This window comes from Sycon ciliatum, chromosome 3 (assembly GCF_964019385.1).
Source record: "Sycon ciliatum chromosome 3, ocSycCili1.1, whole genome shotgun sequence".
NCBI lineage: Eukaryota > Metazoa > Porifera > Calcarea > Leucosolenida > Sycettidae > Sycon > Sycon ciliatum.
This window is the reverse complement of record NC_088645.1, coordinates 20,801,158-20,827,479: the sequence shown is the minus strand read 5'-3', so window position 1 is coordinate 20,827,479 and position 26,322 is coordinate 20,801,158. Positions and strand designations below refer to the sequence as shown.

At 48.4% G+C, this 26,322-nt stretch overlaps 2 protein-coding genes across 2 annotated transcripts in view; one reads left to right on the top strand and one right to left on the bottom strand.

Moving 5' to 3' along the window:
• Window positions 1–326: 326 nt before the first annotated feature.
• On the bottom strand, window positions 327–15,644 carry LOC135811703 (coatomer subunit epsilon-like). Its single transcript, XM_065324941.1, has 12 exons — window positions 15,384–15,644; window positions 14,279–14,341; window positions 13,424–13,524; window positions 11,512–11,614; window positions 11,055–11,104; window positions 10,491–10,544; window positions 9,437–9,458; window positions 6,025–6,084; window positions 5,386–5,472; window positions 5,031–5,099; window positions 4,020–4,163; window positions 327–977 (listed from the first exon to the last, which is right to left on the bottom strand). Exons 1-12 carry the CDS (start codon window positions 15,477–15,479, stop codon window positions 924–926), a joined length of 903 nt encoding a protein of 300 aa, XP_065181013.1. The 5' UTR covers window positions 15,480–15,644; the 3' UTR covers window positions 327–923.
• Window positions 15,645–15,861: 217 nt separating this feature from the next.
• Window positions 15,862–26,322, top strand: part of LOC135811702 (integrator complex subunit 4-like) — a 37,932-nt gene continuing 27,471 nt past the window's right edge. Inside the window, exons 1-5 of the mRNA XM_065324940.1 lie at window positions 15,862–16,318; window positions 17,235–17,305; window positions 20,760–20,804; window positions 21,518–21,754; window positions 26,149–26,199. Of these exons, the coding sequence (XP_065181012.1) occupies window positions 15,955–16,318; window positions 17,235–17,305; window positions 20,760–20,804; window positions 21,518–21,754; window positions 26,149–26,199 (768 nt within the window). The 5' untranslated portion in view covers window positions 15,862–15,954. The remainder of the gene's footprint in view (window positions 16,319–17,234; window positions 17,306–20,759; window positions 20,805–21,517; window positions 21,755–26,148; window positions 26,200–26,322) is intronic.

The following is a 26,322-nucleotide window of genomic DNA, read 5'->3' as shown; positions in this document are numbered from 1 at the left end:
CTGGATCCAGTTTTTGTATGGATCCAAGCACATTTCAAGCGGTCTCACTCACAGCAAGGTGATGTTGCCAGTGAAACTGACTGATTTGGCTAGTGGGGGCGGGGTGACAACTGGTGGCGAAGTAAAAGTTGCACCTGCATACGACATGAGTGGGTTGCTATGCACCCACATACTGAGGCAATAGCAAAGTCACACCTTAGTGGATCCAAAATAGAAATCTGATGTCAATTTACTACTCCCAGGCCGTTTTTGACGTCATCACTTTCAAGCCCTATCTCTGTGACGCAGTCGACCAAGCGCGCCGTCACCACACAGAACAGCACCGCTGCAATGTTTATATCAGCGAGTCGTAAAATACCGGTAGTTTACAACTCGCTGGTTTGTTATGCTCAAAAAAAATAATTATGCATTACAGCTTTAATACAAGTGAACTAAAAAAAACACACGGGCAGTTACAACTGATCACAGAGCGAGTGCATGCATACAACTCAGGGTGGACAATCATCGGGGGAAGAGAGACTTACTGTACACAGGGAAACATAGCGAGAAGAATGGTATTGTCAGTAGCACGAGAACAAAAAAGAAAAAAAGATGGACGGGCACAAACGTCATGCTAGATGTTACACGATTACGGTCATAGCGTGGCGGAATTCAGCGGGATATAGAGCAAAGGAACTAGGCATGGGCCAGCGCGCAAGCGAAAACAAAGCCACTACGGGCCGCGCGGCAGCCAGGCATGCGCTTCCAGAGCATGTACACGTGTAGACACGTGGCCACATCGCGTCGGTGGTTGGCGCGGTGCATGGCAATATACACAGAGTGGTCGTGGCGCTCGTAGGCGATTTCAGATGGGGGTCATAAGGACACGCTGCTGTCACTAGTCAACGTGACCTTGCAGTGGACACGTGGCGTGTAGGCCGTGCTTACGTGGAGACCTTGGCACTGAAATTATTTGCTAGCCGATCAAATGCATCATCCTGAGCAGCAAACAGAACACAGCGAGAGATCAGTGAGGCAACTACAAAGCAGCGATCAGTCACACGTTGAACATCAACAGATCATGTCCAGGGGCGAGCTCCGAGTGGCACACAATAGTACAGTACGGAGAGATACATGTAGGGAGATTTCACGCCAGCAGCAGCAGCATCCCACAACCCCCACAATAAAGAGTACTGTTCAACAGGGAATCAGTCTCCTTCTCTTCTTGCTTATTCATGTGTACGTTCCCTCTTGTAATCAGAACTGTTTGGGGTCATCTTTGTGTACGTGCTATAGCTATTTACAAGTGGTTCTGTCTTTTGAAGCGGCCGCGGAGTTGGCACTGGTTTTCTTGTTCATGATACATTTGTTGCTGTGCACGAGCGCACGTGCATGGCATGCACGGTACGTGTGCCACGTGCATGGGTGCGCGCGCGCTCACTTCAGTTCACAACCTGAGTTTTGCTGATTTGCCGAGCGCTTTGCAGTTGCCTTTTTAGTTGGCTGTTTTGCTTGTCTCTGGGCCAGGTTTTTCCCAGAGTCGAATGGATAATATTTCCTTTTGTGTTCTCTGAAAAAGTGCAAGCCATTCTTCCGACATTTCGTGTACTCTCTTAGTGTATTTCCGCTGCGCACGAAGTCCTTGCTCTGTTCATACGGAACAATTGGTAGCAGAGGATGGTTTGCTAGTCATGTCGGATAAAGAAAGCGAATATGGGGCGGACGGCTACGTCCAACAAGGTCGTGAGTCCGAAGCCGTCGAGTTGCAGGACACCACTTTGGGAGTATCCTCGCATTCAGCTAACTCTGGAGAGCACCAGAGAAGGAGAATGGTGTTGAAGACGAAGTCCGAAAAGATGCAGAAAAAACTGAGTTTTCACGAACGCGAGACGTGTCATGCATGTTGCGCTTCGTGACCACGAGGTCGACGCAGCAGGAGAACGGGAGCTATTTGAAGAATTGGAACGAGCTGAATCAGAGTTGAATAGTCATTTGTTGGACCTGCAAGGCTTGCTCAGCGAGCAGCAAGATTTAGCAGGAGAGGAGCAGGTGTTGATGGAGATGGAAAAATTGGAGGCAGAGATGCAGAAATTGACGACCGAGTTCGACAAGTTTGTGGAGCGGGACGCTGGAGTGTCTGATCCGCGATTGGCGCAAGAAGATTTTACCCTGCGCCCGCACTTCTACTCAACCCGCAGCTATGGCCAGTACGGAAGACCTGATGGCGGGATGCCAGAGAGCAGCATGGACTACCACAAGTTTCCAGAACAATCGTATACACTGGAAGCGTCGCTGGGTCGCGGATACACCCAGGCTCCAACGTCACAGGGCGACACAATCGGTGTTAGTGTCAGTACTGATTCATGCCAGACTGGGAGTGCACAAGCGTGTAGCAGTGCTGCTCAGACCAGTACTGCTCATGCCAGCGCCACTGGATTGGACCCCACCTCCACTGTCAGCACCAGTATGTATGGAAGTGCACCTGTGACAAAGACCACCACCACTAATGATGGAACAGCAGTACAGACATTTCCTACTACCATCACTCCACAGTCCTACCAGCAGTCAGGGGTGCCTGTGTCCAGCATGACCAGTGCTAATATTCAAAGCACTGCTTTCGCCAGCTCAAACCAGACAGTGCACCAGACACTTTCCCCACACATGGCAGCATTTACGCCATCTTCGAGTGTGTTGGGTCAGCTGAACGCAGCCACAGCGTTGCAACAGCAAAGTGTTACCTCGCAGCCTGTGTCGGCTCCTGGTCAGGCAACTGACGTCATGTCTGTAGCGTGGCCTGTGCCGGCTACGGCATCGCAATCCTCGTCGAACAATCCGACTGCACCACGCCCTGCGGCGGCGGATGACGTGCACCAGAAGCTAAAGTCCATCCGGATCCCGATATTCAGCGGTGATAAGAAGGCCTACCGGGCGTGGAGAGCAGCATTCATGGCCTGCGTAGGTAACTCGACAGCTAGTGCCCAGCTGAAGCTATGGCACCTGCGGCAGTATTTGGCCGGAGATGCCCTCAAGTCCATCGAGTGTCTGGGCTATACACCAGCAGCGTACTATGCGGCCCTCAATCGGATGGAACGCAAGTTTGGCGGCGAAGAACGCCAGCTCTCGCTGCACGAGTTAGGCAACGGGCTGCTGTACCAGCGGCTGCAGGCGAAGTTGCCGTCGTCGATGCTGACCATGTACAACCGCTGGCGGCACACCTTGGCAAAAGCCCTGTCTGTCCAGTCACTTCAGGAGTGGGTTGGACAAGAGGCGGAGTTTGCGGTACGCGCGGCCGAGATTGCGGACGGTGTTTCTGCCGCCACGAAACCAGTTAGTAAATTATACACGGAGGACAAGCGGCGACCACGCACCTACCACGTGTCGCAGACCAGCAGTCAAGGCCAGAGTCAACACTCGAGCAGCAGCTGCATTGGGTGCCGCGGGGGCCATGGCCTTTGGCAGTGTCAGGCGTTCAGGCGGCTGCCAGTGTCTGCACGATGGCAGAAGGCCAAGCACTTCAACGTGTGCTACCGCTGCTTGAGGCCTGGACATCGCGGGAATGACTGCCCACGTCCTCGACTAAGGACCACCTGCCACTAAAGACCGCTTTCTCTGGCCCCAAGGGGGTGTCGCTGGTCACAGGTTTTATACTGTACATGTAGATGAAACCCAGAGCGTGCAGCTTCGGACTTTTCTGCATGGGTGTCTGTTACTGCGAAATTCCACGATTACACCACATATTTGGTGCAGTTCTGAGGCGGGGAGTGGCGTAGTGCATGCAACTGGGCTGCAGTTGTGCACAAAGAGACCGGCTTGAATCCTGCTTGTACGCACTAAGTTACATCACTAAAATGATGTGTTCACGGCATTTCGCCCTGATAGCAACCCATCCGAGAGGCACACTCTGGATTTCATGTACTCTTGCCCGCACGCATCACTCATGGTAGAATGTGGATCGTGGGAGCTTGACTCTCCAACCCCCCCCCCCCCCATATACACACATACATGTACACCTTTGCTTACACACTCATACACAGACTTACCTTCTCAAGATATTCTACGGTATAATAATGGTCGGGATGCGTGTCTTTCATCTGTGAGATGTAGCGTCGGGTCACCTCAACTGGTTTTCCCATCTTACTGCTCACCACGATAAGATTGACAAGCACTTCGGGAGAATTGGAATCCTGGAAAAGCATAAAAGTTACATCATTCCAATATTAGAAAAAGGGTACCAACAAATCATCAATGTAACGGAGATGGAAAGAACGAGGGAGAGAGAGAGAGAGAGAGAGAGAGAGAGAGAGAGAGAGAGAGAGAGAGAGAGAGAGAGAGAGCAAACGGGGCAGTGTCGTGTTGGAATAAACAACGACAAGTTTCACGGAAAACCCTATACACACAATCCCATCCTGACGATGGCTGTTGGCCGAAAATTTGATTGAGAAAATCCGTGTATGGTTTTCAGTGTACAGAAGTGGCTGGCTGCAGTGGAGCCGTTTTACCAACACGTTTGGTAGAGCTGTGCAGTGCCAGTGTTCGTCACTGCTTTACTCAGGCAAATGAACATCTCCAGTTGCGATCACTGACATCCGACCTAAGGTGCCAAACTGGCACCCTGGACCAGTTCCGATTACAGTCAACTTGGCTAATAACGACTGCGGATATAACGACAATTCGCGAATAACAGAATTTCCATGCCCAGAGCAGAGTCCCATCCAACCTGTATACATATAATGAGACTTCGGGTACAAGGACTCTTCGCGAAAAAAGGACGCTTTTCTGATGCCCCGCCGAGTGTCGTTATACGCAAAGTTGACTGCACATCACTGTACTTGAAGACGTGTGCATTCTGTCCCAGTCGTATCACTTCCAGGATACCAAGGGCCGTGTGCTAGTTGAGGGTGCCACACGTGCACTTCGGGTCGCATTTCACCGAGCATAACTGTACAATGTAGTTACTGCCAGCAATGCACTTTCGGATGGAGCAACGCCGGCATTGATCAAACACGACGTGGACTTCAGTTTATCACTGTCATTGGACTTTGCAGCCATACCTTCTCCAGGGCATCTTGTAAGAGTCCCGTAGCGTCTTCATACTGGCCTTCGTGAATCTTGCACGCAGCCTGTCAGTGGTCACATGACACAACGCAGAACACCAGAGAACAACACCACCACCAATAGGGATAGTACAGTCAGCATGGATAACACATAGAAAGTGAATCGGCCCTGAGATGTGAGATGGCTTCTCAGGTGACAAAAATATTGAAAAATAAGGCACATGTGCACACACACCCAAACACACACACACCCACACACATACACAGTACACTCACCCACGCACACACACACGCACACACACACGCACACACACACGCGCGCAGGCAGAAAGGATCCAGTACAAACACAGACCTGATTTGAGAGAAGGTAGGCAGTCGTTCCATGACGATCAATGGCCTCCTGGAAGATGTAAAATGCATCCTGGATCTTAGCACCGCCCTGGACACGACAACAACGACGACGACAACAACAACAACAATCGTGAGAATAAAGATTTGAAACAACAACAACAACAGCAACAGCAACAACAACAACAACAACAGGAGCAGCAGCAGGAGCAGCAGCAGGCACCGTCACCATCACCAGCAGCAGTAATGTCAACAGGCAGGCCAATCAAGGAGCCTAAAGTAGTTTACTCAAAACTACAAACACGGCTGGAAAAGATAGCCCAAGGCAGTTGACAGTCCAGACACAAAACGGCCTGTGTCTCTCCTGGCTTACAACCAAGCCAGCATGGACAGAAGCAGGATACACAATGATGTGCTTGCTCTCAACACGACTGATCACACAGCATGGAGCTGTGTTCCCAAAAACGAGTAAAACAAAAAAAGTCAAAAAAAGCATGGACAAAACAAATTGAATACGAACATGAACACGATAAGCAACAAAGGCACAGGAGGGAAGCGAGACATGGTAACTAATCTCGCGAGATGTGGGCTTCCGAAACTGCAAGAGATGATGATGTGCTTGCTAGGCTCCTTCTAAACTTACCACTGACATGTGTACCCATGCTTGTGCAAACTGAGTGAGAACAAAGTACTCATCCTCATCCTGTCACACAGAACAAAAACAAAACACGAAATAGAGTATTGATAGCGAAGGCAGTCAGGGTAAAAACTGCACATTCATCATCAGCAAAGATGTTTAAACTGCCCATCGATGTTTAGAAGCAAAGTGTACGCTTCTCGTTGGCTGAATTTGAAATAAACGAGAAGCATTGTTCTTTCGAATGACGAACATCTGCGATGCGTGTTTTCTGTTATGTTGTTGTTGTGTTTTTCTATTTTATTTTATTTTTGATGCTGGTGTCATGGTAATGACACAGAAGGTCGCGCAAGCGCGAAACTTGCACAGGTTGAATCAGTCTCTTTTTTGTCTTGCATTGCAAGGGTACTGCTGAAGTTTATTTCGTTAAAAAAAATCTTTCAAGTTAAACTCGGATACTGAGCCAGTTATAAAATGTAGAAAAGAGAAGAAACACACGAGAACGAGTTATGCAGCAACTATCCACGACTGTAACAAGATGATAAACGGTCAGAAAGTGCGATAATAGGGCACAACACTGACAGGCTACTGAGACATGCAGCGGCCCGAGACCTAGCTCTAACACATCTCCAGTGCGCAAACCAACAGCCTTCCAACTTGGAAGGTTCTGACCGTTTATCATCTTGTTACAGTCGTGGATAGTTGCTGCATAACTCGTTCTCATGTGTTTCTTCTCTTTTCTACATCTTTCAAGTTAGTTAGTTTTTCATCATGGCACCAAGCGTGAGGTCCAGGTCCATGCCAAGGTCAAAGTCAGCAAGCACGGAGATCCCCTTGCAGGACGAGGTGGAGTTGAGGATGCGCTTGCTGGAACGCCAGGTCCTTTGGCTAAAAGGGGAGAAACGCCGCCGGTCGGCCTCCCCCTCTTCCTCAACGTCGTCGTCATCGTCCAGATCTTCGTCATCATCCGACTCCTCATCGTCGCCAGAGCGCGTCCTGGGGAAGAGGAGGAAATCAGTCAAGTCCTCGGCGAGGAAACGCGAGAAGCCAGTACCCTGTAAGAGGCTGAACCGGACCAGTTATCAGCACCAATATGACTACATTACTATGGTAGCTGATCGCCTTGACCAGGCAAAAAAGTACGTGAAAGCTGGCAAGGCCAAGAAGGCGCTGAAGATTATCGCCAAGGCGCATGCCAACTTGGAGGATAGGTTGGAGTGGCTGGTAATCGCGGACCACCACGGGCACGACACCGCCACCAGATATGCTGAGGGTGACGACCTGACAGAGCTGCTGTCCGACTCCGGCAAAAGGAAGCGCCTCCGGATGGCGTTGGAAGCGTCACGGACGAGTGCGAAGGCCCCGGCGATGGTGAAGGCCAAGCAGCCGCCTTTTCGGACCACCAGCGCTCCAAGATCAGCCAGGCCCCGGCGATGGTGAAGGCCAAGCAGCCGCCTTTTCGGACCACCAGCGCTCCAAGATCAGCCGGCTCTTGGAGTGCTGGCCAGCAACCTAGCCAGGCCGCAGCAGCCGCGGTGCCACCGCCCCCCGGCAGGCCAGCAACCCGGCAGTCTACCTCAGTGTGCCACCACTGTGGTGAAGCCGGGCACTTCGGCCGCTTCTGACAAAAATTACATAACGCAAAAAGCTAAGTTTCACGGTGTTGTTTTGAATGATGATGATGATGATGATGATGATGTGGAAAATGAGTTTTCAAACTATCTCGTTGCTCAGTTAATGAAAGAAGAGGAAGGGGAAGGGGCAGGGCTGACTGATGTAGTGGTGGGCAATTTGGCCAGAAATGTGGAGTTTTGGAAACAGATTGATTCTGAATGTAATCATGAAAGAGTATGTGCTGCCGTTCAAGTGCTGTCCAGCTACTAGGCAGTTGAGGAACCACAGTAGCGCGATCGAGCATGAGAAATTTGTACAGGAGGAGGTTCTCGACCTCTTGCGCATTGGCTGTGTGAGGGAAACGAGCAACTCCGTAGTGTATAGCCCTTTGGGAGTGGTGGATAATGGCAAAAATAAACTGGAAGATATCAAAACCGTTCTCGATGTTTTCAGGAGTGGTGACTATGTAGTTATTTTTGACTTGAAAAGCGGTTATCACCACATTGAAATCGCGGAAGAACATCGCAGATATCTTGCATTTTGTTGCAAAATTGGCAGTCATTTCAAAGCATTTGAATTTCGCGTGCTACCCTTTGGTCTCTCCACTGCACCGTACATTTTTACGAAATTGACGAAGCCGTTACTGTCTCATTGGAGACGACAGGGTATTCGTTGCCAACTGTATATGGATGACGGGACTGGGGGGGGGGGGGGGGGGCACGAGTCGTATCAAGGTGCTGTGGAGGTCTCAGAGAAAATGCGGGCTGACTTAATTTCAGCAGGCTTCACCCCTCATCCAAAAAAAATGCTGTTGGACACCTGTTCAGAGAGTTGAAATTCTAGGCATGGAACAGCATTGGTTCTGGAGTCCCTGGCATTTGCTATTGAATGCTGCACTTGTATTCATCGCAGTGATAACCAGGCTGCTGTGCATATCCTCATTAATGGTAGTACTTGTTCAAGTAGGCACAAACATTTGCAGGAAGTGGCTCTATCAATCCATACGGTTTGCCAACAGCACGGCATCCAGCTTGTGGCGGAGTGGGTGCCTCGCGAGGAAAATGAGCTCGCTGATTATTTTTCCAAAGTTGTGGATGCTGATGACTGGAGTATCAATCCAGTTATTTTTTGGCTGGACGACAAATGGGGTCCACATACCGTAGATTGTTTTGCCAGCATGAGCACAAAGAAAATCGACCGATATTGTTCACGGTGGTGAACAATATCTTCTTTCGAATGACGAACATCTGCAATGCGTGTTTTCTGTTTTGTGTTTTTCTATTTTATTTTTGATGCTGGTGTCATGGTAATGACACAGAAGGTCCCGCAAGCGCGAAAAAGCGCTTGCACAGTTTGAATCAGTCTCTTGTTTGTCTTGCATTGCAAGGGCCCACCCACCCGCCCTTGTGTTTGCCTTACTAATAGAATTACGGTGTGCGGTGCCAGCTGTTGGCAGTCTTGTTTTGTTTTTTCGTTTTTGCTGTTGTTGTTACTGGTTAGGGATTAGTACCTTCCTATTCCATACAATTTTATCGATATTACCCTTGAAGAATAATTTAATATGGCTGCCCGCAGCCAACCCTGCACTTGTTATGGCTGATGTGAGGTATGAGAAAGAACACAGGAACACCCCCCCCCCCCCCACACACATCACCATTACAACAGCCACCGCGTCAGTTGTGGGTTAAAAATAAGCAATTCAAAGCAAGTTGCCACCAATACAAAACAAATGGGCATGCACACATGCGCACATGCACACACACACGCACACACAATATACTGCAGTCAGGTAAGCAAAACTAACCATCATTCTCTTGACCTCCGCTCTGCAAAACCAAGAGCACACGGACACACGGACAATACCGTATGAAAATGATGAGCGATGAGTTTAATACACATAGAGAGGCTAAAATACCCACTGTCACCTCCTGGTGCAGACAGATCAAATTACTGTAGCGGACATTGAAAAATTTGAAATCCGCTGAGAAGTCAAGCGGCCACGGGGCGCTGGCCTTGCAGCCGCGGGCACTGCTGATCCATTTTTACTACAGTGTGTACGTGACATACAGTAGTGCATGTACTACAGTCCATTTCAAAACTATAGACGCGCAGTGTTTTTGAAATATTTCAAACTTGGCTGGAGCTTTTTGAGAAAAGTTTTCGGAATATAGCTCAGGTCTGCTCCACAATTACTCTCATATAATTTCTAAACGATTGGATAACAGACGCCCAATTTTGGAAAAAATTATGCACAAAGTGATCACAGATTTTATGTGGTATAGATGCCGGGATAAAGGTTTTTGCCTATGTACGCGTCTATAGTTTTGAAATGCAGGACTGTAGTATGCGCTGAAAGCAGTAAGGACGGCGGCCCCGGTCGTCCCGTCGGATTTCAATGTCCGCAGCAGTAGTACAATGCACCAGAGAGGTTGAGCAATTCGTAAAGCGACCGCGAAAGCGAGTTCATAACGGGTCCGAGATGGGACGAACGTGTCCAACACATCCGAAGGATATTGTCAAACACACGACAAACCCAGTCAGATGGGCCTGATTCGGGGCACGAAAATGAGTCAGTAGCCCATTTTGCCCTTGTTTTTTTTAGTTAAAGTTGCTAAAGCTTTCTTTATCCTGTCCAATCCACAGGAACAGTACTAGCAATGAGTAAAGCCATGTGAATCGACACTCCCTACACACACCTGGTCTACTCCACAAGAAGTATGTCAGGATAGAACGGTCAACACAGACAATTGTCAACAACCCGCCAGTGCAGACCGAATGTAGCTATAATGACAGCAGACACCAGCCGCACTGGTATCTTCAAGTGAAATGTTTAACCTAAACATAGCAAGCGTCCTTACACAGCAGCAGAAACGCAGTCAATAGCCAGCAGGTACTGCACAGTGAGAGCTGAGCTGTTAGCACAAACGCATGTACAAACACACACACACACACACACACACACACACACACACACACACACGCGCGCGCACACACGCACACACACATACACACGCGCGCACACACCCACGCACACACGCGCGTACAAAGGAACACACACACAATGAAAACACAAAGGTGTGTGAGTGTAAAGGTAAAGACAATGGAAATGAAAACACTGAACAGACAGACATCACTCATTCAGATACTAGCACTGTACAAGCGCAAAGGAAACCTACAAGTAGTGGCTCTGTTTTTTTTTCTTTTTTTTTTTTCAGAATAACTGTTACTGGCACACTTTGAGGCTTTTTGGTCGTGAGTAGGATACAGCCACTGTTATGCTTGCAAACTTTCTGAAGCCACGTGACAAACATGTCACATTTCAGGCTGTTCAAACGTCCTCCGAATGTCCCCAATGGCAGCAGTGCATGTGTAAACACCAACTATGACTGCTCCAAGGTAAACATACTGGGGAGGTAGCTTACCATTCAAGAGATTGGGTTTGGTGCAGAGTCTTCAGTGCAGTGCCATAGTCCTGGGCAATAGAAGCAGACAGAAACAAACCATCATATATGTGCATAGACCATGTACCATGTACCATGTACCATGTACCATGTACCATGTACCATGTACCATGTACCATGTACCATGTACCATGTACCATGTACCATGTACCATGTATACGCCCGTCGCAAGAGAAGCACGCAAATCTGCAAATGCACTGGATGAGCACCCACAGGTTTTCTGCATGCATAGACACAGACACACAGTCACACAGACATGCAGGCATGGCCTGTGGAGAATCCATAAATACAAATACAAACATGCACGCACACGCACCACACACACGCACGCACACACACACACACACACACACACACACACACACACACACACACACACACACACACACACACAACGTCAGGCAGCAGGAGTGCGCACCTTTCTGTGGGCATAGATGGCGGCCGCGACAATAAACATGGTGTCACTGGTGGTATCAACACCTGCCTTGAGTTGACCCTCAATGTCCTCCAGAACACTGTTCCTGTCACACAAAAACAAAATGCAAACAGAACAGAACAAAGGGCTTGTGATATGGCGACGACAACGTCAACAGGCAAGAAAACAGGCTACGCTTCTCCGTAGCACAGGGGTGAAAAGTCAAAGTGCAGGGCCCAGAGCCGCAGAATGTCACTCACTGGTGTACGTTCTGAAAATGACAGTCGTCAAAATGGTAAAATATTTACTTTCTTTATATCAGCGTCAATCAGGCTAGTCTTGCTCCTTTTTCATGTAATGTTACGGCTGTCTACCGTTGCATTTTATGAATCCCTTGGCGGCCGAACCCGTGTTGGTATGTCATCATAAGGATATTAAGCTTTTGTCAAACTGGTGCACAAGACATACCTTACTCTTCCATGTAACATGTCACAACACGGAGCATTAGCAAGTCGAATTTTCAAGTAGTCACCTCCACTCGACGAATCAGTTCTCGTGCACGCACGCACACGCCCGACACCGGACTCAGTGGAGCTGCGCACGCCTCCACCCGTCCCCGCTTCACTCGGCACGCCTCGCCTCAGTGCAGTATTTGTACTCAGTAGCTGGTACCCTGCAAAGCCTGCAACATGCAGCCGCCTCTGACACAATAATACTCCTCTGTCACGCGTACATTTCATACGTTTTCTCTGCCTCTGACATGCTCTCCACCTCCGTCACGTTAATACACCTGTGACACGTTAACCCGCCTCTGTCGTGCATCTCTCTTTTCCGCTTCCTGCATTTTTTTTACTTTTGTTTCGGCCTTTGTTGCCACGTCACAAACAAATTTCATACACGCAGCGCTCTCTTGTACATAATGTATCATACTAATAATTAGTTATTGCCTTTCCGCCTTGTACATGCCACGCTTCCTTTCTCTCTTTTTTTCTTGTCTATCGCGCATCGCTCCTCCACACCTCACCACTGGGGGGGGGGGGGGGGGGGGGGGGGGGGGAGTACTGTAGCAGCCTGACTCTCACTGTTACGTCACATCTACACAAAAGAATGGGCAAGAAATAAATCTTGGCCTCAACTTCTTTGTTGTCCGGGTTGCCATTGCAGCCGTCATCTAGGGCCCGACGTTAAACCCTAAAGCAGCAGTAGTGGCAAAGTTGCCATGAGTACATGTACATCAAACTCAAAAGCATTCGACATCATGTTTCGACATTTCCTTCCGTTCACACTAGCATTCACACATGCCTGACTCTCTGTCTGTCTGTCTGTCTCTCTTTCTCTCTCCCTCCTCCCAACGGTGCCCCAGCCCAACTGATAAATAGCCCAACCGATAGTTTATCAGTTGGGCTAGCGCTATCTGCTTCCCAGTTTGAAAAAGAGCTTTTCACAAAGAATCGCTTGGGTTCACAAGCCATGAGCTTCAAGGAACACAGATCAGCACACACAAAGGAGAAGCCACACTAAGTCCCAGTATTTTTGGTGATTCCCACACTTGGGTCCATTGCTATTAGGCTTGTGTCCGTTGTGATTCCCACTATAAATATACCCAACAACAACACAGTCTTAGTACTCCTTGTCAGTATTTTTGGTGATTCCCACACTTGGGTCCATTGCTATTAGGCTTGTGTCTGTTGTGATTCCCACTATAAATATACCCAACAACAACAGTCTTAGTACTCCTTGTCTGTTTTGTGCCATTTCGTCGCACTCGCTGACTGTATAATTATGATCTGGTTACGCTGGTGGACAGTTAGTCATAACTCATAACATTTCGTCCTTCTCCTTTTTTACTACAACAACAACAATTACGCCTCTGAATTGGGTGAGAGGTCAGCAGGCGAGGTGGTGCATCTCGTACCTTTTCGATGGGCTATGTAGGTACTGAGCGAGCTGGCGTACGGCCTGCACCTCCGCCGCAGAGCTCCGCGTTACTTCGTCCAACACGACAGCATAGTTCCTCTGTAGATCGTCGGCACAGAGAATAATGCCGCGCATGTACAAACACACAGATACGCGCTCACGTACGCATGCACACACACACACACACACACACACACACACACGCACACGCACACACACACATGGCTGAAAATGGACCTTGTACACACCGAAAGCAAGGAAGCATAGACCTGCAGGGATCAATGCGGAACTTCCGGGTCAAAGCTCAAGTCGTTCTCGGCACTATAATCTCGTGCTGTCTCCCTAGATGCTGCAACCCCACATCTCGCAAGAGGGCTCACCTAGATTTTACAGCCAGGGAAAGGTAAATCGTATGGCAGAGTGCAAGACAGTTTGTACAGTGTGAGAACTTTAGCGTACTAAGGCCACGCTTCGCATGTTCTTGTGTGGATCTTCGATCCGCTCCAAGGAAAACTGTGTACAGGTTGACTGCACAACGTGCAATCGATTTACACTGCAAACTGCAATGCGCCACCGGATAAGTTCATCTCTGTACCGGTATTATCTACATGTACTCTCCTTCACTACCACACTACACTATGGTTATTTACTTCAAAAGCGATTTGGAAAAAGCCGCATCAGTTGCCACACGGTAACACCCTACATATTTATCCTCATCATTTTGCGAGAACTGTGGCAATGCGCCCAGCTAGAAGGCAGATTTTGCCTGTGCTTATGGTGAAGTAAAATAAAGCTACACAAACAAACATAGCAGATTATGTATGGAAGATGGAATCAGCCATGGGTCACCTACCTGAGCCAAGTATGCACGGTAGAGGTAGACATCACGTCGCACGGCTGTGGGAGCGTCAGCAGCCTGCAGGTGTATAGATGTGACACAGCACAACCGGGCCGAGGGTTACGCTAGGGAATGCAATTAAACTCGTGCTAGGTACACACACGCCCCTCCTCCCCCCCCCCCCCCCCCTCTCTCCCCCCCCACCCCCCCCCCCCCCCCCTCTCTAGCTATGTATGTATCTATCTACATCTATCCTCAAATCTGTGGACAGCAACTGTTTCGCTCTGTTAGAGCTCCTCAGCACAGCTCAGAGGACCGAAGCGCAGCTCTTCGCAATGAAATACATTTCCGTGAAGAAAAGCATATTTTATAAAGAGCTGCAAACCCCGCCAAGAGTGCTCGAAATGCTCCAAGAGCAGTGAGCGTTGCACAAGGCGAGCGGCAAGGGTTTGCGCTAAGGTAAGAGTGCTCAACCTAACGACATTGCTGACTGCTAGGGAGCATAATACTCAAATAATACTCATGATAATAATAATAATCATGTATCTATCTATAAAAGATTCCCTTCCCGGACCTGTGCAAGACGTTACGTAGCAGCGTCTGGCTCAGAAGGTTCCACAGCGCTCTACACAGATTCAAGGTGCATTTGTCAGCACAGGAGGACGCCTACCTGGGCCGGGTGGGTCTAGCCGATATAAACTCGAATTACATATAGGCATAGGCAGTTATAAGTATCCTTACTATTCCTACATCCCTTATCAACAGCACTGGATAATCATTAGTCAAGATGTTCTTATCCAGTGGAATCAACGTGGTATGGGTATAGCTGTACACTGGACCACAGGTCGAACACTACGGCGTGACAAGGTCTATACCACCACCAAGCCCCCGCGTGTTATACTGAGTTTCCAAATTCCGGAAAATAACAGTGATCCTGATAAGCCAATATCAGCAACGACTACATTTTGCCATGGAGCTCCTTCCTTTTTGGAATCTCGAACAGATTCCGGCGTGGGCAAAGCATCGCATGAGACAGCCAAACTAGAACAGAATGCTACGCTAGAGTGCATAAAAATACACCTATCTACCTATCTACTGACAGCGTAGCAGTCCAGTTTACCTTCAATGACTGAGCCTCTGCTATGCATTGCTGATAATTGCCAACGTAGAAAGCAGTTTTCACATCGTAAAGTGGATCGGGAGTGTCCTTCGACATATTTGATCCCAATAAAGAGAAGCTCTATATAAGTGCAATACGTGAAGCAAACGTCTCCCAAAGAAGCTAATAGCACTTCAAAACAACTGAGTTGATCTAGTTTCTTCTCCAAAATTGCCAGTCAGTTGATTTCGTGAACAAAAGCTTGTGAGTCTTCACAATCAAAATCGAGCAGCTCGGTGATCATGATCTTCCCTCGCCACGTCACAAAAAATCAATGACGTCAAATCCAAAGCAACCGGTGTTGTCATAGCAAATAGCGTAAAAACTGTAGCGTCACTTCTTTGGCCGCGCCGCGGCGCGTCATTTTTGTGTGCAAAGATGAAGAAATAAAAAATGCGAAACATGCAAAGAAATGAAAATCTATCTTGATTCATTTTCGTTTCAATGCCAACAATTCTTCACATTTTTCTTGATGTTGTTGGAATAGCTCGTTACTTTGCCCTTGATGTTTTGACTGAGCAGTTTTCTAGCTATGACGGCGGTCCGCGAGACGGGCAGTGTGACTGTCTCAGCCACGATCCCTGCCTTACCTTCGCTACGCTTGCGCTCCGCAGCTCCCCGACCTGCTGTTCAATTTCTGACTCTCAGGGATTTGTCCAAACGCCAGGATGTATTGAGGGCACTCGTCCAATTGCAGTCCCTGGTGGCAGAACTGACCGATGATGACGTGAAAGAAGCGACCAGACGCCTATTCTTGCTGCTCAACACGCTGGAGGACCCCATCGTCAAGGAGAAAAGTGTGGACCTCCTGGGTCGCCTGGCTTGTGCCACGGGTGCAGGCGAGGCAGGACAGATTGCACTCGCTCTGTGCAGCTCGTTGCAGAAAACAGAAGAGGGTGAGTGCATATACAGTATGCAGGCACAATACCCTGCAGCCAGACATATACAATATACACGTGCAGCTGAGATTCCAGTTCAGTAAATTGTATGGTTCATGTGGTGTGCAGCCTTCGTAGAGGTCCACTCAAATTGCGGGGTTAGCATCCCCCAATTCACACACACACCCCTGGAGCGAACTTACTGTAGCATACTACAATGTAGTATTTTCAACAGGCGTCACTCTTTCACTGGGGACCTCAATTCAATGCACAAGGCATTGAAAGGGGACACAGACTCTTGCCTTGCTTGGGTTTTTATTCTATGCACGATTTGCCGAGCTGGCATCCAAAGATGATGGCTAGCTCCCATCTCCTCTGGATGCTAGCATGCGTGCAGTGTCTGCCCCAGAGCCGGGTGAGTGACCCGGTTGGGGGGGGGGGGGTACTTGGACCCGCTTGGAAGAAGAACACCGGGTCACTTCTGACCCGGTTGGGACTCAATTATGAAGAAAGAAAATAAGCTGGGGGTACTTGGACCCGCTTGGAAAAAGAACACCGGTCACTTCGGACCCGATTGAGACTCAATCAGGGATAGTCCTAAGATTCCCTGATGTGCAATAGCTGCATATGAATGTGCCCGGGACTGACCCGGTTGCAAGAGTTGTGCCAGGTACAGGACAGGTGTATCCGGTTGGTTTGGAATCCTAGAGCAGACTCTGGCGTGGCAGCATGACATGCAACAAGCCAGTGCTGAGTACACCAGCTAACTGTCGGCTGAGCTGGAGTACCGTTGTTTGACTTTTCAACCCCAGCGTATCTAACCCCTGTGCTGCTTGTGTACAATACCACACCCCATCCTGGCATCTAAGCTAAGAACCGATTTGTATCTTACGTCTTCCGCTGGTTTTCTTCTGCGTGCGCGTGTTTTGTGCAGAGACTTCGTCGGTGACGTGTCAGTTGCTGCTGTCGCTCGCTGCCATTTGTCAGCACTGGATAGCGTCCGAGGTAAGAAACATGGGTGCTCAGAAAGGTGGCCAGAACCAGTCCAGCTGATAGCATGCCGGTTGGACTGGACTGCCATCGGTGGGTCTTCAGGCCAAGTAATAGTTCTGTATACTGGATGCACTTTCTAAGTAGCACATCGTATCTCACCAGAAAAAAGGCTTCACAATTTCTGTGAGTGCGACCGTACGAATGCAAAATTAATAGAATTGCCTGATTGTGATTCGGTGTCACGCCCGAATGAACTTGTTTTCGTATACTGTAAAAGCCATAGTAACGAAGTGCTAACTCTAACGAGTTAACGAGGAGAAATCTGTCGTTAAAATAGAAATCGTTACAGTCAACTTCGCTTATAACGACACTCGACGGGGCATCAAAAAGGTGTCCTTATCCGCGAAGTGTCATTATACCCGAAGTCTCATTATATGTATTCTAGTGGGATGGGACTTTGCTCTGGGCATGGAAATTCTGTCGTTATTCGCGAATTGTCGTTATATCCGCAGTCGTTATTAGCGAAGTTGACTGTATACAGAAATCGATACATATACTGTCCTAGTGAGCGTTGAGAATGAGTGAGAATCGTTACTTTTGGTACACGTAAACTGGTCAATTTTGGAAAATCGTTATAATATGCGCCTCGTTAGAATAATGGCTTTTACAGTATCAAGAAACCCACTTGTAGACAAGTCTCAAAACCTTCCTGGTTCTGATGTCTTTCCATTGGTCCAAACATTTTTGAAAATCGGTCAAAAATGAAGAGAGTCATGACTAGTGATACACTGGAAACGTGAGCCGTATTTTCTCCGGGAAAACAATAGGAAAACTTGGCAAGTGCCAGCCTTAGCAACACCTCAGCAACGAAAGGATGTAGCAAACGCACAAGTAAGTTTAAAGTTAGTGGGGCTGAGCAGAATTGGTATACTAGTAAGACCAAAATAATATCATGGAAATATGTTAGGCCTGGTGCCAGCCGCTCACGGGCCCTTAGCAACAGCATAGCAACAGCATATGAAAAGAACAAAGTAAGGGTGTCATTACATCATATGATCAAGCCAACAACTTAGAGCCTTAAAAAACAATATCATGCCTTCAAGAGCGGCTGTCGGTGAATTCGGGTTTTCGCGAATTAACTGGTCGAGCGTGGCGAAGTCTCTCTCGGAGACAGTATTAGTTTTGCTGACCTTTGCAACTTGTTCGCGAACTTGCTCCGAGGGCTTGTTGAAGTGGCCTCCAGGCGGGTGATCCACCACCAAACGGAGTATGAGAACCAGCAAGGCAGAAAACAGGCACTGCAATATTGACATTGTTTCCGCATCATTGTTAGCGGGCGCAACCAAACTCAGCCGTTTAGCATCCTTCTTCATGGGCACCTCCGGAAACGGCACAGATTCTCCAGTGATGAAGCCTGCTGCATCAGGTTGACGGAGAAACTCAGACAGTTTGTAGAACTTGTCGTTCATGTTCAGAAGGGAGACAGCTTTGTCTTCGAGAATACGCCAGAAGGATGATGCAAGGTGCTTATCAAGAGGACCAAGAGCACGGACACCAGCAATGAAACAGGCTCTTTGAGATCAGCGGCAACTGCTTGCAACAGTAGATTGGGCTTTTCGAATAATATTCTCCAAGAATGAAGGCATGTGGCCATTGAGGTAGAAAAATCCGGCAGCATTGTGGAAGAGACTGTTGAATCGATTTCCACGGAAAGTGTCCGATGGAACGTCATCGATGCCTTGTGCAGACAATTACGCCACGAAAGCGTCCGGATAACCGCTCTGTTCCGATCCGTGCTTTCCAAGTGCGTTGCAACTAATTCTATCCAGGCGCACAACTGCGGACTTTTTCGAGGTACAGGCAGGGTTAGCACGTCGCAAAGCTGCACCCGCTGCATTCCCTCCAAAGGTGAAGGTGCTCATACACTTTGAGGGTCTCAGAAACTGTTTCTGCCATGTTCACAACAAGGTGCATACCACGAAAAAAGTTATGCATGCTACACATCGACTGCTGCTCAGCTTCCCTCAGATGTGCCTAACCAATAACCAGTGCCGGTAGAACTTGACTCCTGCACGGCTGCAAAAGACCATTGGATGACTTTTAGACTGCATGCCAGTCTGACATAGTGTTTTCAATGCTGCTGTGATTTTCATGGCTGCGTTCTCTCGCCAGAAACCTGCTCGATATCATCCACGATCTGCACATATTTATCTAGGGTTGCCTGGGCTGAGCCTGAGACAACCTCTCGCATTCCCAAGCTATACATGGCTTCACCCACGCCAACCTGAAATGACAAATACTTCTGGCCAAATGTTGCCGTTCCCTCACTATGTAATGTGACATTCTCACTTGATGAAAGGACCTCACACAGCTGTGATTGTGCAGCAAGAGATGCACCTTCAATGTACATTTCTGCTAGGGTTGATCGCTTAGGTAGTCTGCCCAAGGATCTTTCGCACAGTGACGCAACTGAACGAACAACGGGCTCAACCTTGGTGATGCCAACATTCCTGGATAACAAATCAAGGCAACACTTCCGCACACCTGCTGTGTACACCTTGTAACGTGTCCCAGCTATCGTTACAACCTCTTCCAATTGCTCTTTCCCTAATCTGGTTATTTCTTCTGCAAGCTCAGCATTTTTATTACAAACAAATTTGTAAGGTCCACAACTATTCCTCTTGCTACGAACTCGCGGGATGGCAGAGCTCCACTGAGCAATGGGGACGATAAAAATCCCCAACGATAGAACGGATCATTGACGCTGTCTTTCTGCTCAGACGCATCCATCGGCGAACTACGAATGCGCAGACTTCCTTGACAATCTCCTTGACAAAACACGTTTGCACTGTTTGATCTTCGGCCTTGCTATCTTGCCACCCTTTGTTTCCGAAGGTTTTTTTTTACGCTGAACACGAATATTGTATCGAAAAACCCATGGACAGCCGGGATCACTTTCAAAATCGATGCCGAAATCTTCACGTACGTCGTAGAAAACCCAATTTTGCCCCGCATAAACCTCTGAGAACCTTCATTCGACGCAGGATAATCTAGCCAAACTGACTGGGCACTCAAAAGTGACCCCATGACAACCATATGCCAGCGCAAGTTGGCAAAAGGGAGCCAAGTCGCGCAACCATGCTTTCCCGTACAAACTCTGGAGAAAAATGCGTACAGTCAACTTCGCTTATAACGACACTCGGCGGGGCATCAGAAAGTGTCCTTATTCGCGAAGTCTCATTATATGTATTACAGTTGGATGGGACTTTGCTCTGGGCATGGACATTCTGTCGTTATTCGCGAATTGTCGTTATAACCGCAGTCGTTATTAGCGAAGTTGACTGTACTTATTTTTCAGACCAGTTGAGTCCCTAGTTTAGGCTTGTGTCAGAAATACATGTCAAGGATTGTAAAGTTGGTGTATTTCCATATTGTTCTTTTGGTGTATCTATCTGTTTTCTTGTAGCTGTGTCAAGATGTGGCACTTGAGTGTACGGAAATCGTCACCAAGGTATGTGCCTGTGAACGTTTTTGTGATGCATTGTATTTCCTTTTTTTGCCTCGTTGCATGTTAAAATAGCCGATAATGATTTAGAGAAAATAACAAGCTATTGTAGCTGAGGGAGAGAGAGAGAGAGAGAGAGAGAGAGAGAGAGAGAGAGAGAGAGAGAGAGAGAGAGAGAGAGAGAGAGAGAGAGAGAGAGAGAGAGAGAGAGAGGCAAGACGAGTTTGGATGCATCCTGCAAGGCCATGTATACATTGCAGTAGAGATCGGGAAGGTACAATGGCACTCATTTGATCCTCAGCATCGCAAAAGGATGTTGACAAACATCTCCCACCCGGGTCGTTCTTTCTCTCAGCTGGGTCTGTGACGCAGGTGGCCAGATTCCTTATACAGTCAACTTCGCTTATAACGACACTCGGTGGGGCATCAAAAAGGTGTCCTTATTCGCGAAGTGTCGTTATACCCGAAGTCTCATTATATGTATTACAGTGGGATGGGACTTTGCTCTGGGCATGGAAATTCTGTCGTTATTCGCGAATTGTCGTTATATCCGCAGTCGTTATTAGCGAAGTTGACTGTACTCCATTTTTTACTTTTAAACTTTGTGTTTGTGTGTGTGTGTGTGTGTGTGTGTGTGTGTGTGTGTGCATGTGTGTGTGCATGTGTGTGTATGTGTGTATGTGTGTATGTGTGTGCGTGTGTTTGCACTGCATACTTAGCTCCTTCCCACATCCGCCGCACCTGTTCGCCGAGCTGCCCTGCATCTGCTCGCCACACTGGCCCCCATCGAGCAGCGCATGCAGAACGCTGCCTCTGCGTCTGGCTTGTCCTCCGTGGCAGCTGCCTCGTCGGCTGCGTCGGCCACATCGTCGGCCGCCTGCGAAATCCAGCGCCACTGTGCTGCCGGCATCAACGACGATGAACCGCGTGTGCGTGCCGCAGCGCTGAGAGGCCTGGTGAGTTGTTGTCATTTGTGTGTACTTTTTGACCTCCCTGTACACGGTTTGCGTGCGTCCGGACTTCGTAGACTGGACTCACTCATCCCCATCGCCAAAATACCACCAGAAAGGGGTGGTGGTGGTAATGGGGGCTCTCATGGTACTTTACTTCTCATAATTATACACTTGGTATAGTAGGACCTGAACTGTTCAACCCAGGAACAAAACTAGTGCTGAAACGAGTACGCCGAGTACTCGAGTACCCGCTCGTTGAGTACTCGACTCGATATCAAAAAAGGACTCGATACTCGACAAAAAAAAAAAAAAAACTTGATAGCGACGTACACGTCCGCTGATCCGGCACACGAACGCGTAGTACTACTACTCACCTGATCAAGTTTTTGTACACTACTGAGTACTGTACTCGTCTACTGCGCTGCACTGTCGTAGGCTGTAGCAAAAGTCGAACAGGAAGCGTATACGCGTGTGCGCTTGACAAGCGCATGTAGTACATGGTAGTAGGCTCGGACCTATTTTGAATACAAGTATTTCTCTCGCTTTTCTGTTTACTTACTTGCGAATGCCGATGGCGATGAAGTCGAGATCAAAGTGAAGTATCTAGAGAGATGGCGGTAAATTTAGTTGAAGCTGAGGCATTTACGGATTCTCCGTTTCAGAGATCTCCGCGCTCCAACGTGTGGAAGCACTTCACTCGCAATGCCGCCAAGGACCAGGCGACGTGTAATTTGTGCAAGGCAGTGTTGTCCTACAAAGGATCATCGACAACGAGCTTGCATCGACATCTGAGCAACCGTCACCCGTCGTCGGCAAGCCTTCCTGAACAAAAGGACTCTAAACGGTCAACAAAGCAGACAGACATTTCTGTCTTTGCGAAAACCTCGTCGCCAGCTTCGTCACGGCCCGTTTCTACTGTGCGCCAGCGGGAAATCACGGAAGTGTTATCGCGTTGGCCTTGGCTTGATGGCCGCCCAATTTCGATCGTAAACGATGCCGGACTACGAGAGCTGCTGCACTATTTAGAACCGGGCTACTCCATTCCGTCAACAACTCACATCGCCGCTTTGATTCGGAAGCAGCATGATGACGGGCTCGTCGCTGTGAAAGAGTTGTTGTCTTCGGTGGACCACTTGTCGCTGACAACTGACATATGGACATCAAAAGCAACACGTTCGTATGCGACGACCACAGCACACTGGATAAACGGCGAGTGGGAGCTCCAGTCCTGCGTGTTGGAAACAACACACTTCAGTGGCTCGCACACCGGGATAAAAATCAGCGAGCAGATAATGAACGCAGTGTCTCGATTTGATGTCCCTGCAGAGAAAGTATGTGCAGTTGTACACGACCAGGCTGCCAACGCTGAGCTTGCTGGGAAGATCTTGCTGGAGCGCCATGGTTGGGAGAGCTGTGCCTGTAGTGCTCACCGTTTGCAGAATGCAGTGAAAGATGCCCTGCAGATGACGGACCTGGAGACCCTGCTCTCTAGAGCTCGACATCTTGTTGGTCATTTCCGTCATTCTGCCTTGAAGACGGGTCAGCTTGAGGAGAAGCAGCGTTTGCTGAAGATGTCATCAGTGAAGCATGTCATCCAGGATTGCCCCACAAGGTGGAACTCCGCATACCTGATGCTTGCGCGACTGGTGGAGCTGAGAACACCAATACAGCTTGTCCTTGCTGACATGCCGGACAAGGCTCGCCAGAACCTGGATTTGACTGTCACTGAATGGACAACAGCCAAGTTGCTCCTGGCTGCATTGAGCTGCGTCGATGAAGTCACCAAGCATCTGGGTGGGGAGAAATACTCAACGCTGTCGTGGCATCTGCCTCTTCTCTCCTCCCTCTGCACTTTCTGTGACGACCTCAACTCTGATGACGACGAGCCACTGCTTGTCACAACCGCCAAAAGTCGACTCGGTAACAATGTCAACCGCCGGTTTGAACTGGACTCAACACGTTCAACAAGTATCTATGCCATGGCCACAGCGCTTGATCCCCGCTTTCGCGACTTGAAGTGCATGACCAATGCATGCAGAGCTGGCGTAAAGGATGCCCTGATCAGTGCAGCTGCTGTTGATTGTCAGTCCGATGACGGGTGCCAGGTATCCTCACCTTCAGCAAAACGCCATTGTCCGGACGCTCGCTCAGCAGCGTCAGTTCTCGATGATCTCCTGGGAGGTGAGAACGAAAATGATGAGTCGATCCAGGCAGAGGTTGAATTGTACCTCAACGAGAAGGTCGTCCGCCGAGCTGTGGATCCGTTGGTGTGGTGGAATGCTAACGCCAGCCGCTTTCCCCGGCTTGCTGCACAAGCCAAGCGCTACCTGTGTATTCCGGCAACCAGCGTACCATCGGAGCGGGTCTTTTCATTTGCCGGCTATCTGGTGGACAAGCGGCGTTGTTCGTTGTCGAGCACTAGCATCGATGCACTGATCTTCCTCCATTGCAATGCACACCTACTGAGGATCAGGAAGGAAGGCATTGCACGAGCATTACCTGCCATGGTGCTAGTCCCTACCGCTGAAGATGATATGCCGCCTCTGCCCAGCTTGCAGTCATGAATGATTCATGATAATTTGGACGGCAAGCTGGAATCATGAATAGAATGTGCACTTGATTGTTGCTATTGAGTTATTATTTATTCCCGTAGCTAGGCAGAAGACGTTACTTCAGTAACGTCTGGCGCTAGCCAGGGTCCACACAGCTTTAATTTGGTGTTTGTTTGTGTGTTTGTTTGTTTGTGTCACGCCTGGAGCTATCCCGTATCTGTCCCGTATCTGTCCCGTATCTGTCCCGTATCTGTCCCGTATCTGTGACTACAAAGGCTCTACAGGATTGTACATAACAGCTGTCCACAATATGTACCGGCTCCTGTATCTGTCCCGTACCGTACCAATATTCGTCGTATTATGTGTACGACTTCCTGATGTAGAGGGAGATTTGGAAAGAAATAGGGAGACGAGGAGGAAATTAAATTAGAATAGACGCCGAATAGGTGATAGGATGCGTGAGCATAAACATACTTTTGAAGAGAGATCCCGTCGTCTCCAAAATAAGCGTGAACGAGCGATTCAGCGCCGGTCACAGGAAACGTCGGAAGAGAGATCCCGTCGAGTCCAGAACGCCCGTGATCGGCAGAGTCTAAGCCGGTCCCCGGAATCGTCAGGACAGACAACCCGTCGAGTCCAGAATGCCCGTGATCGGCAGAGTCAGCGCCGGTCCCAGGAAACGTCAGGACAGACATCCCGTCGACGCGCAGAAAAACTAAATCTGCAGCCTCTTTTGCCGTCGGACAGGATACGTATTTTAGGAGACTGTAAAGTTATGTAATGTGCTCCACAGGCAACCATGCATTCGGCGTCGTCATTGGCTCAACAGGTCAATGTACATGTATTACTACAAAAAGGCCAGAAAATCCGATTACTGTATTAAAATCAACTAATTTTCGCTGGCGATTTTATTTCGCTGATTTCGCCGCTTGGTACCAACCGGCCAAAGTAAATCGCAGGCCAAAGTTTGTCACAGAGGCAAAATAATGATGCATGATTGAGCAATGGATGCATGTGAGAGCAAAAGTACCGATCGATTTCTTTATGAAAACTCCAATCGGCCAAAGTTTAATGACGGCGAAAAGTTTCGTTTCTCATCGGCCAAAGTTTCTCATCGGCCAAAATTTGTTGATTTACAGTATAAGGAGATAAAAAGAGAAGAAGGAGTAAACCAAAAGTAGATGATATTAAAGAAATGACAATCTGCAATAAATTCTGCAAATACTTTTGCCTAACTCATAATATTCAAACTGATTGAAACGTTTTTGCAATACAATGATGTGGCCAATCAACGGAAAAAAAACATTTCCATGAGTTCTTATAACATGTACGATGAGCTAGGCAAAAAAGCATAGCGTAGGGCCCTGAGCTTCCAAGCTCTCTCGTTTAACTATCAACTGTCGCCATCTAAACATGTCTCTGTTACATATTCTGTTCCGGTTATAAAATATAGCTATATCCAGGTGGCTTTGCAATGAAATTTTTTATTAAAGGATATTGAATTGCATAAATGGTGTGCAAAAAATTGGGTATGTGGTACTGACATATATGCGCATGTGTGCTTATAGAGTACTCGATACTCGACTCGATAGTGACAGTACTCGCTCGATAGCTTATAGAGTACTCGTTTCAGCACTAAACAAAACACAATACAGTGGACTGCAGGGCCCAGAGAGCGTCCGGTTGGTGGGACAATTCGGATAAGGGGATGGTCAGTCTTCAATAAAATAAAATAAACTCCGTAACTTTTAATCAAAGTGCATCGATTCCAATGGTGAAAGTCCCAGATTGACTGGAGCACTAAACCTGACCCTTTGTGATGTTTTCTTTTTGTTCTGGATGCAGATTCGTATGAATGACCAAGGAATGCCATTACAGCTGGATGTGTATGAAAGGGTAAGATATACATATTATGAAGATGGAAGGATGGGGAGGGACAGACGAACGCACAAGTGCTCACATACACACGCGCGCACACACACCCACACACACATGCACGCACACGCACACACACACACA

What these genes read in the sequence shown, in the direction of transcription:
- LOC135811703 (XM_065324941.1), bottom strand. Translation starts at nt 15,479, where the DNA reads ATGTCGAAGGACACTCCCGATCCACTTTACGATGTGAAAACTGCTTTC. An exon ending in CTACATAGCCCATCGAAAAG is followed by an intron (nt 11,615 to 13,423) that starts GTACGAGATGCA and finishes TTTGTGTGACAG; the next exon opens with GAACAGTGTTCTGGAGGACA. An exon ending in CCTACCTTCTCTCAAATCAG is followed by an intron (nt 5,100 to 5,385) that starts GTCTGTGTTTGT and finishes GACCACTGACAG; the next exon opens with GCTGCGTGCAAGATTCACGA.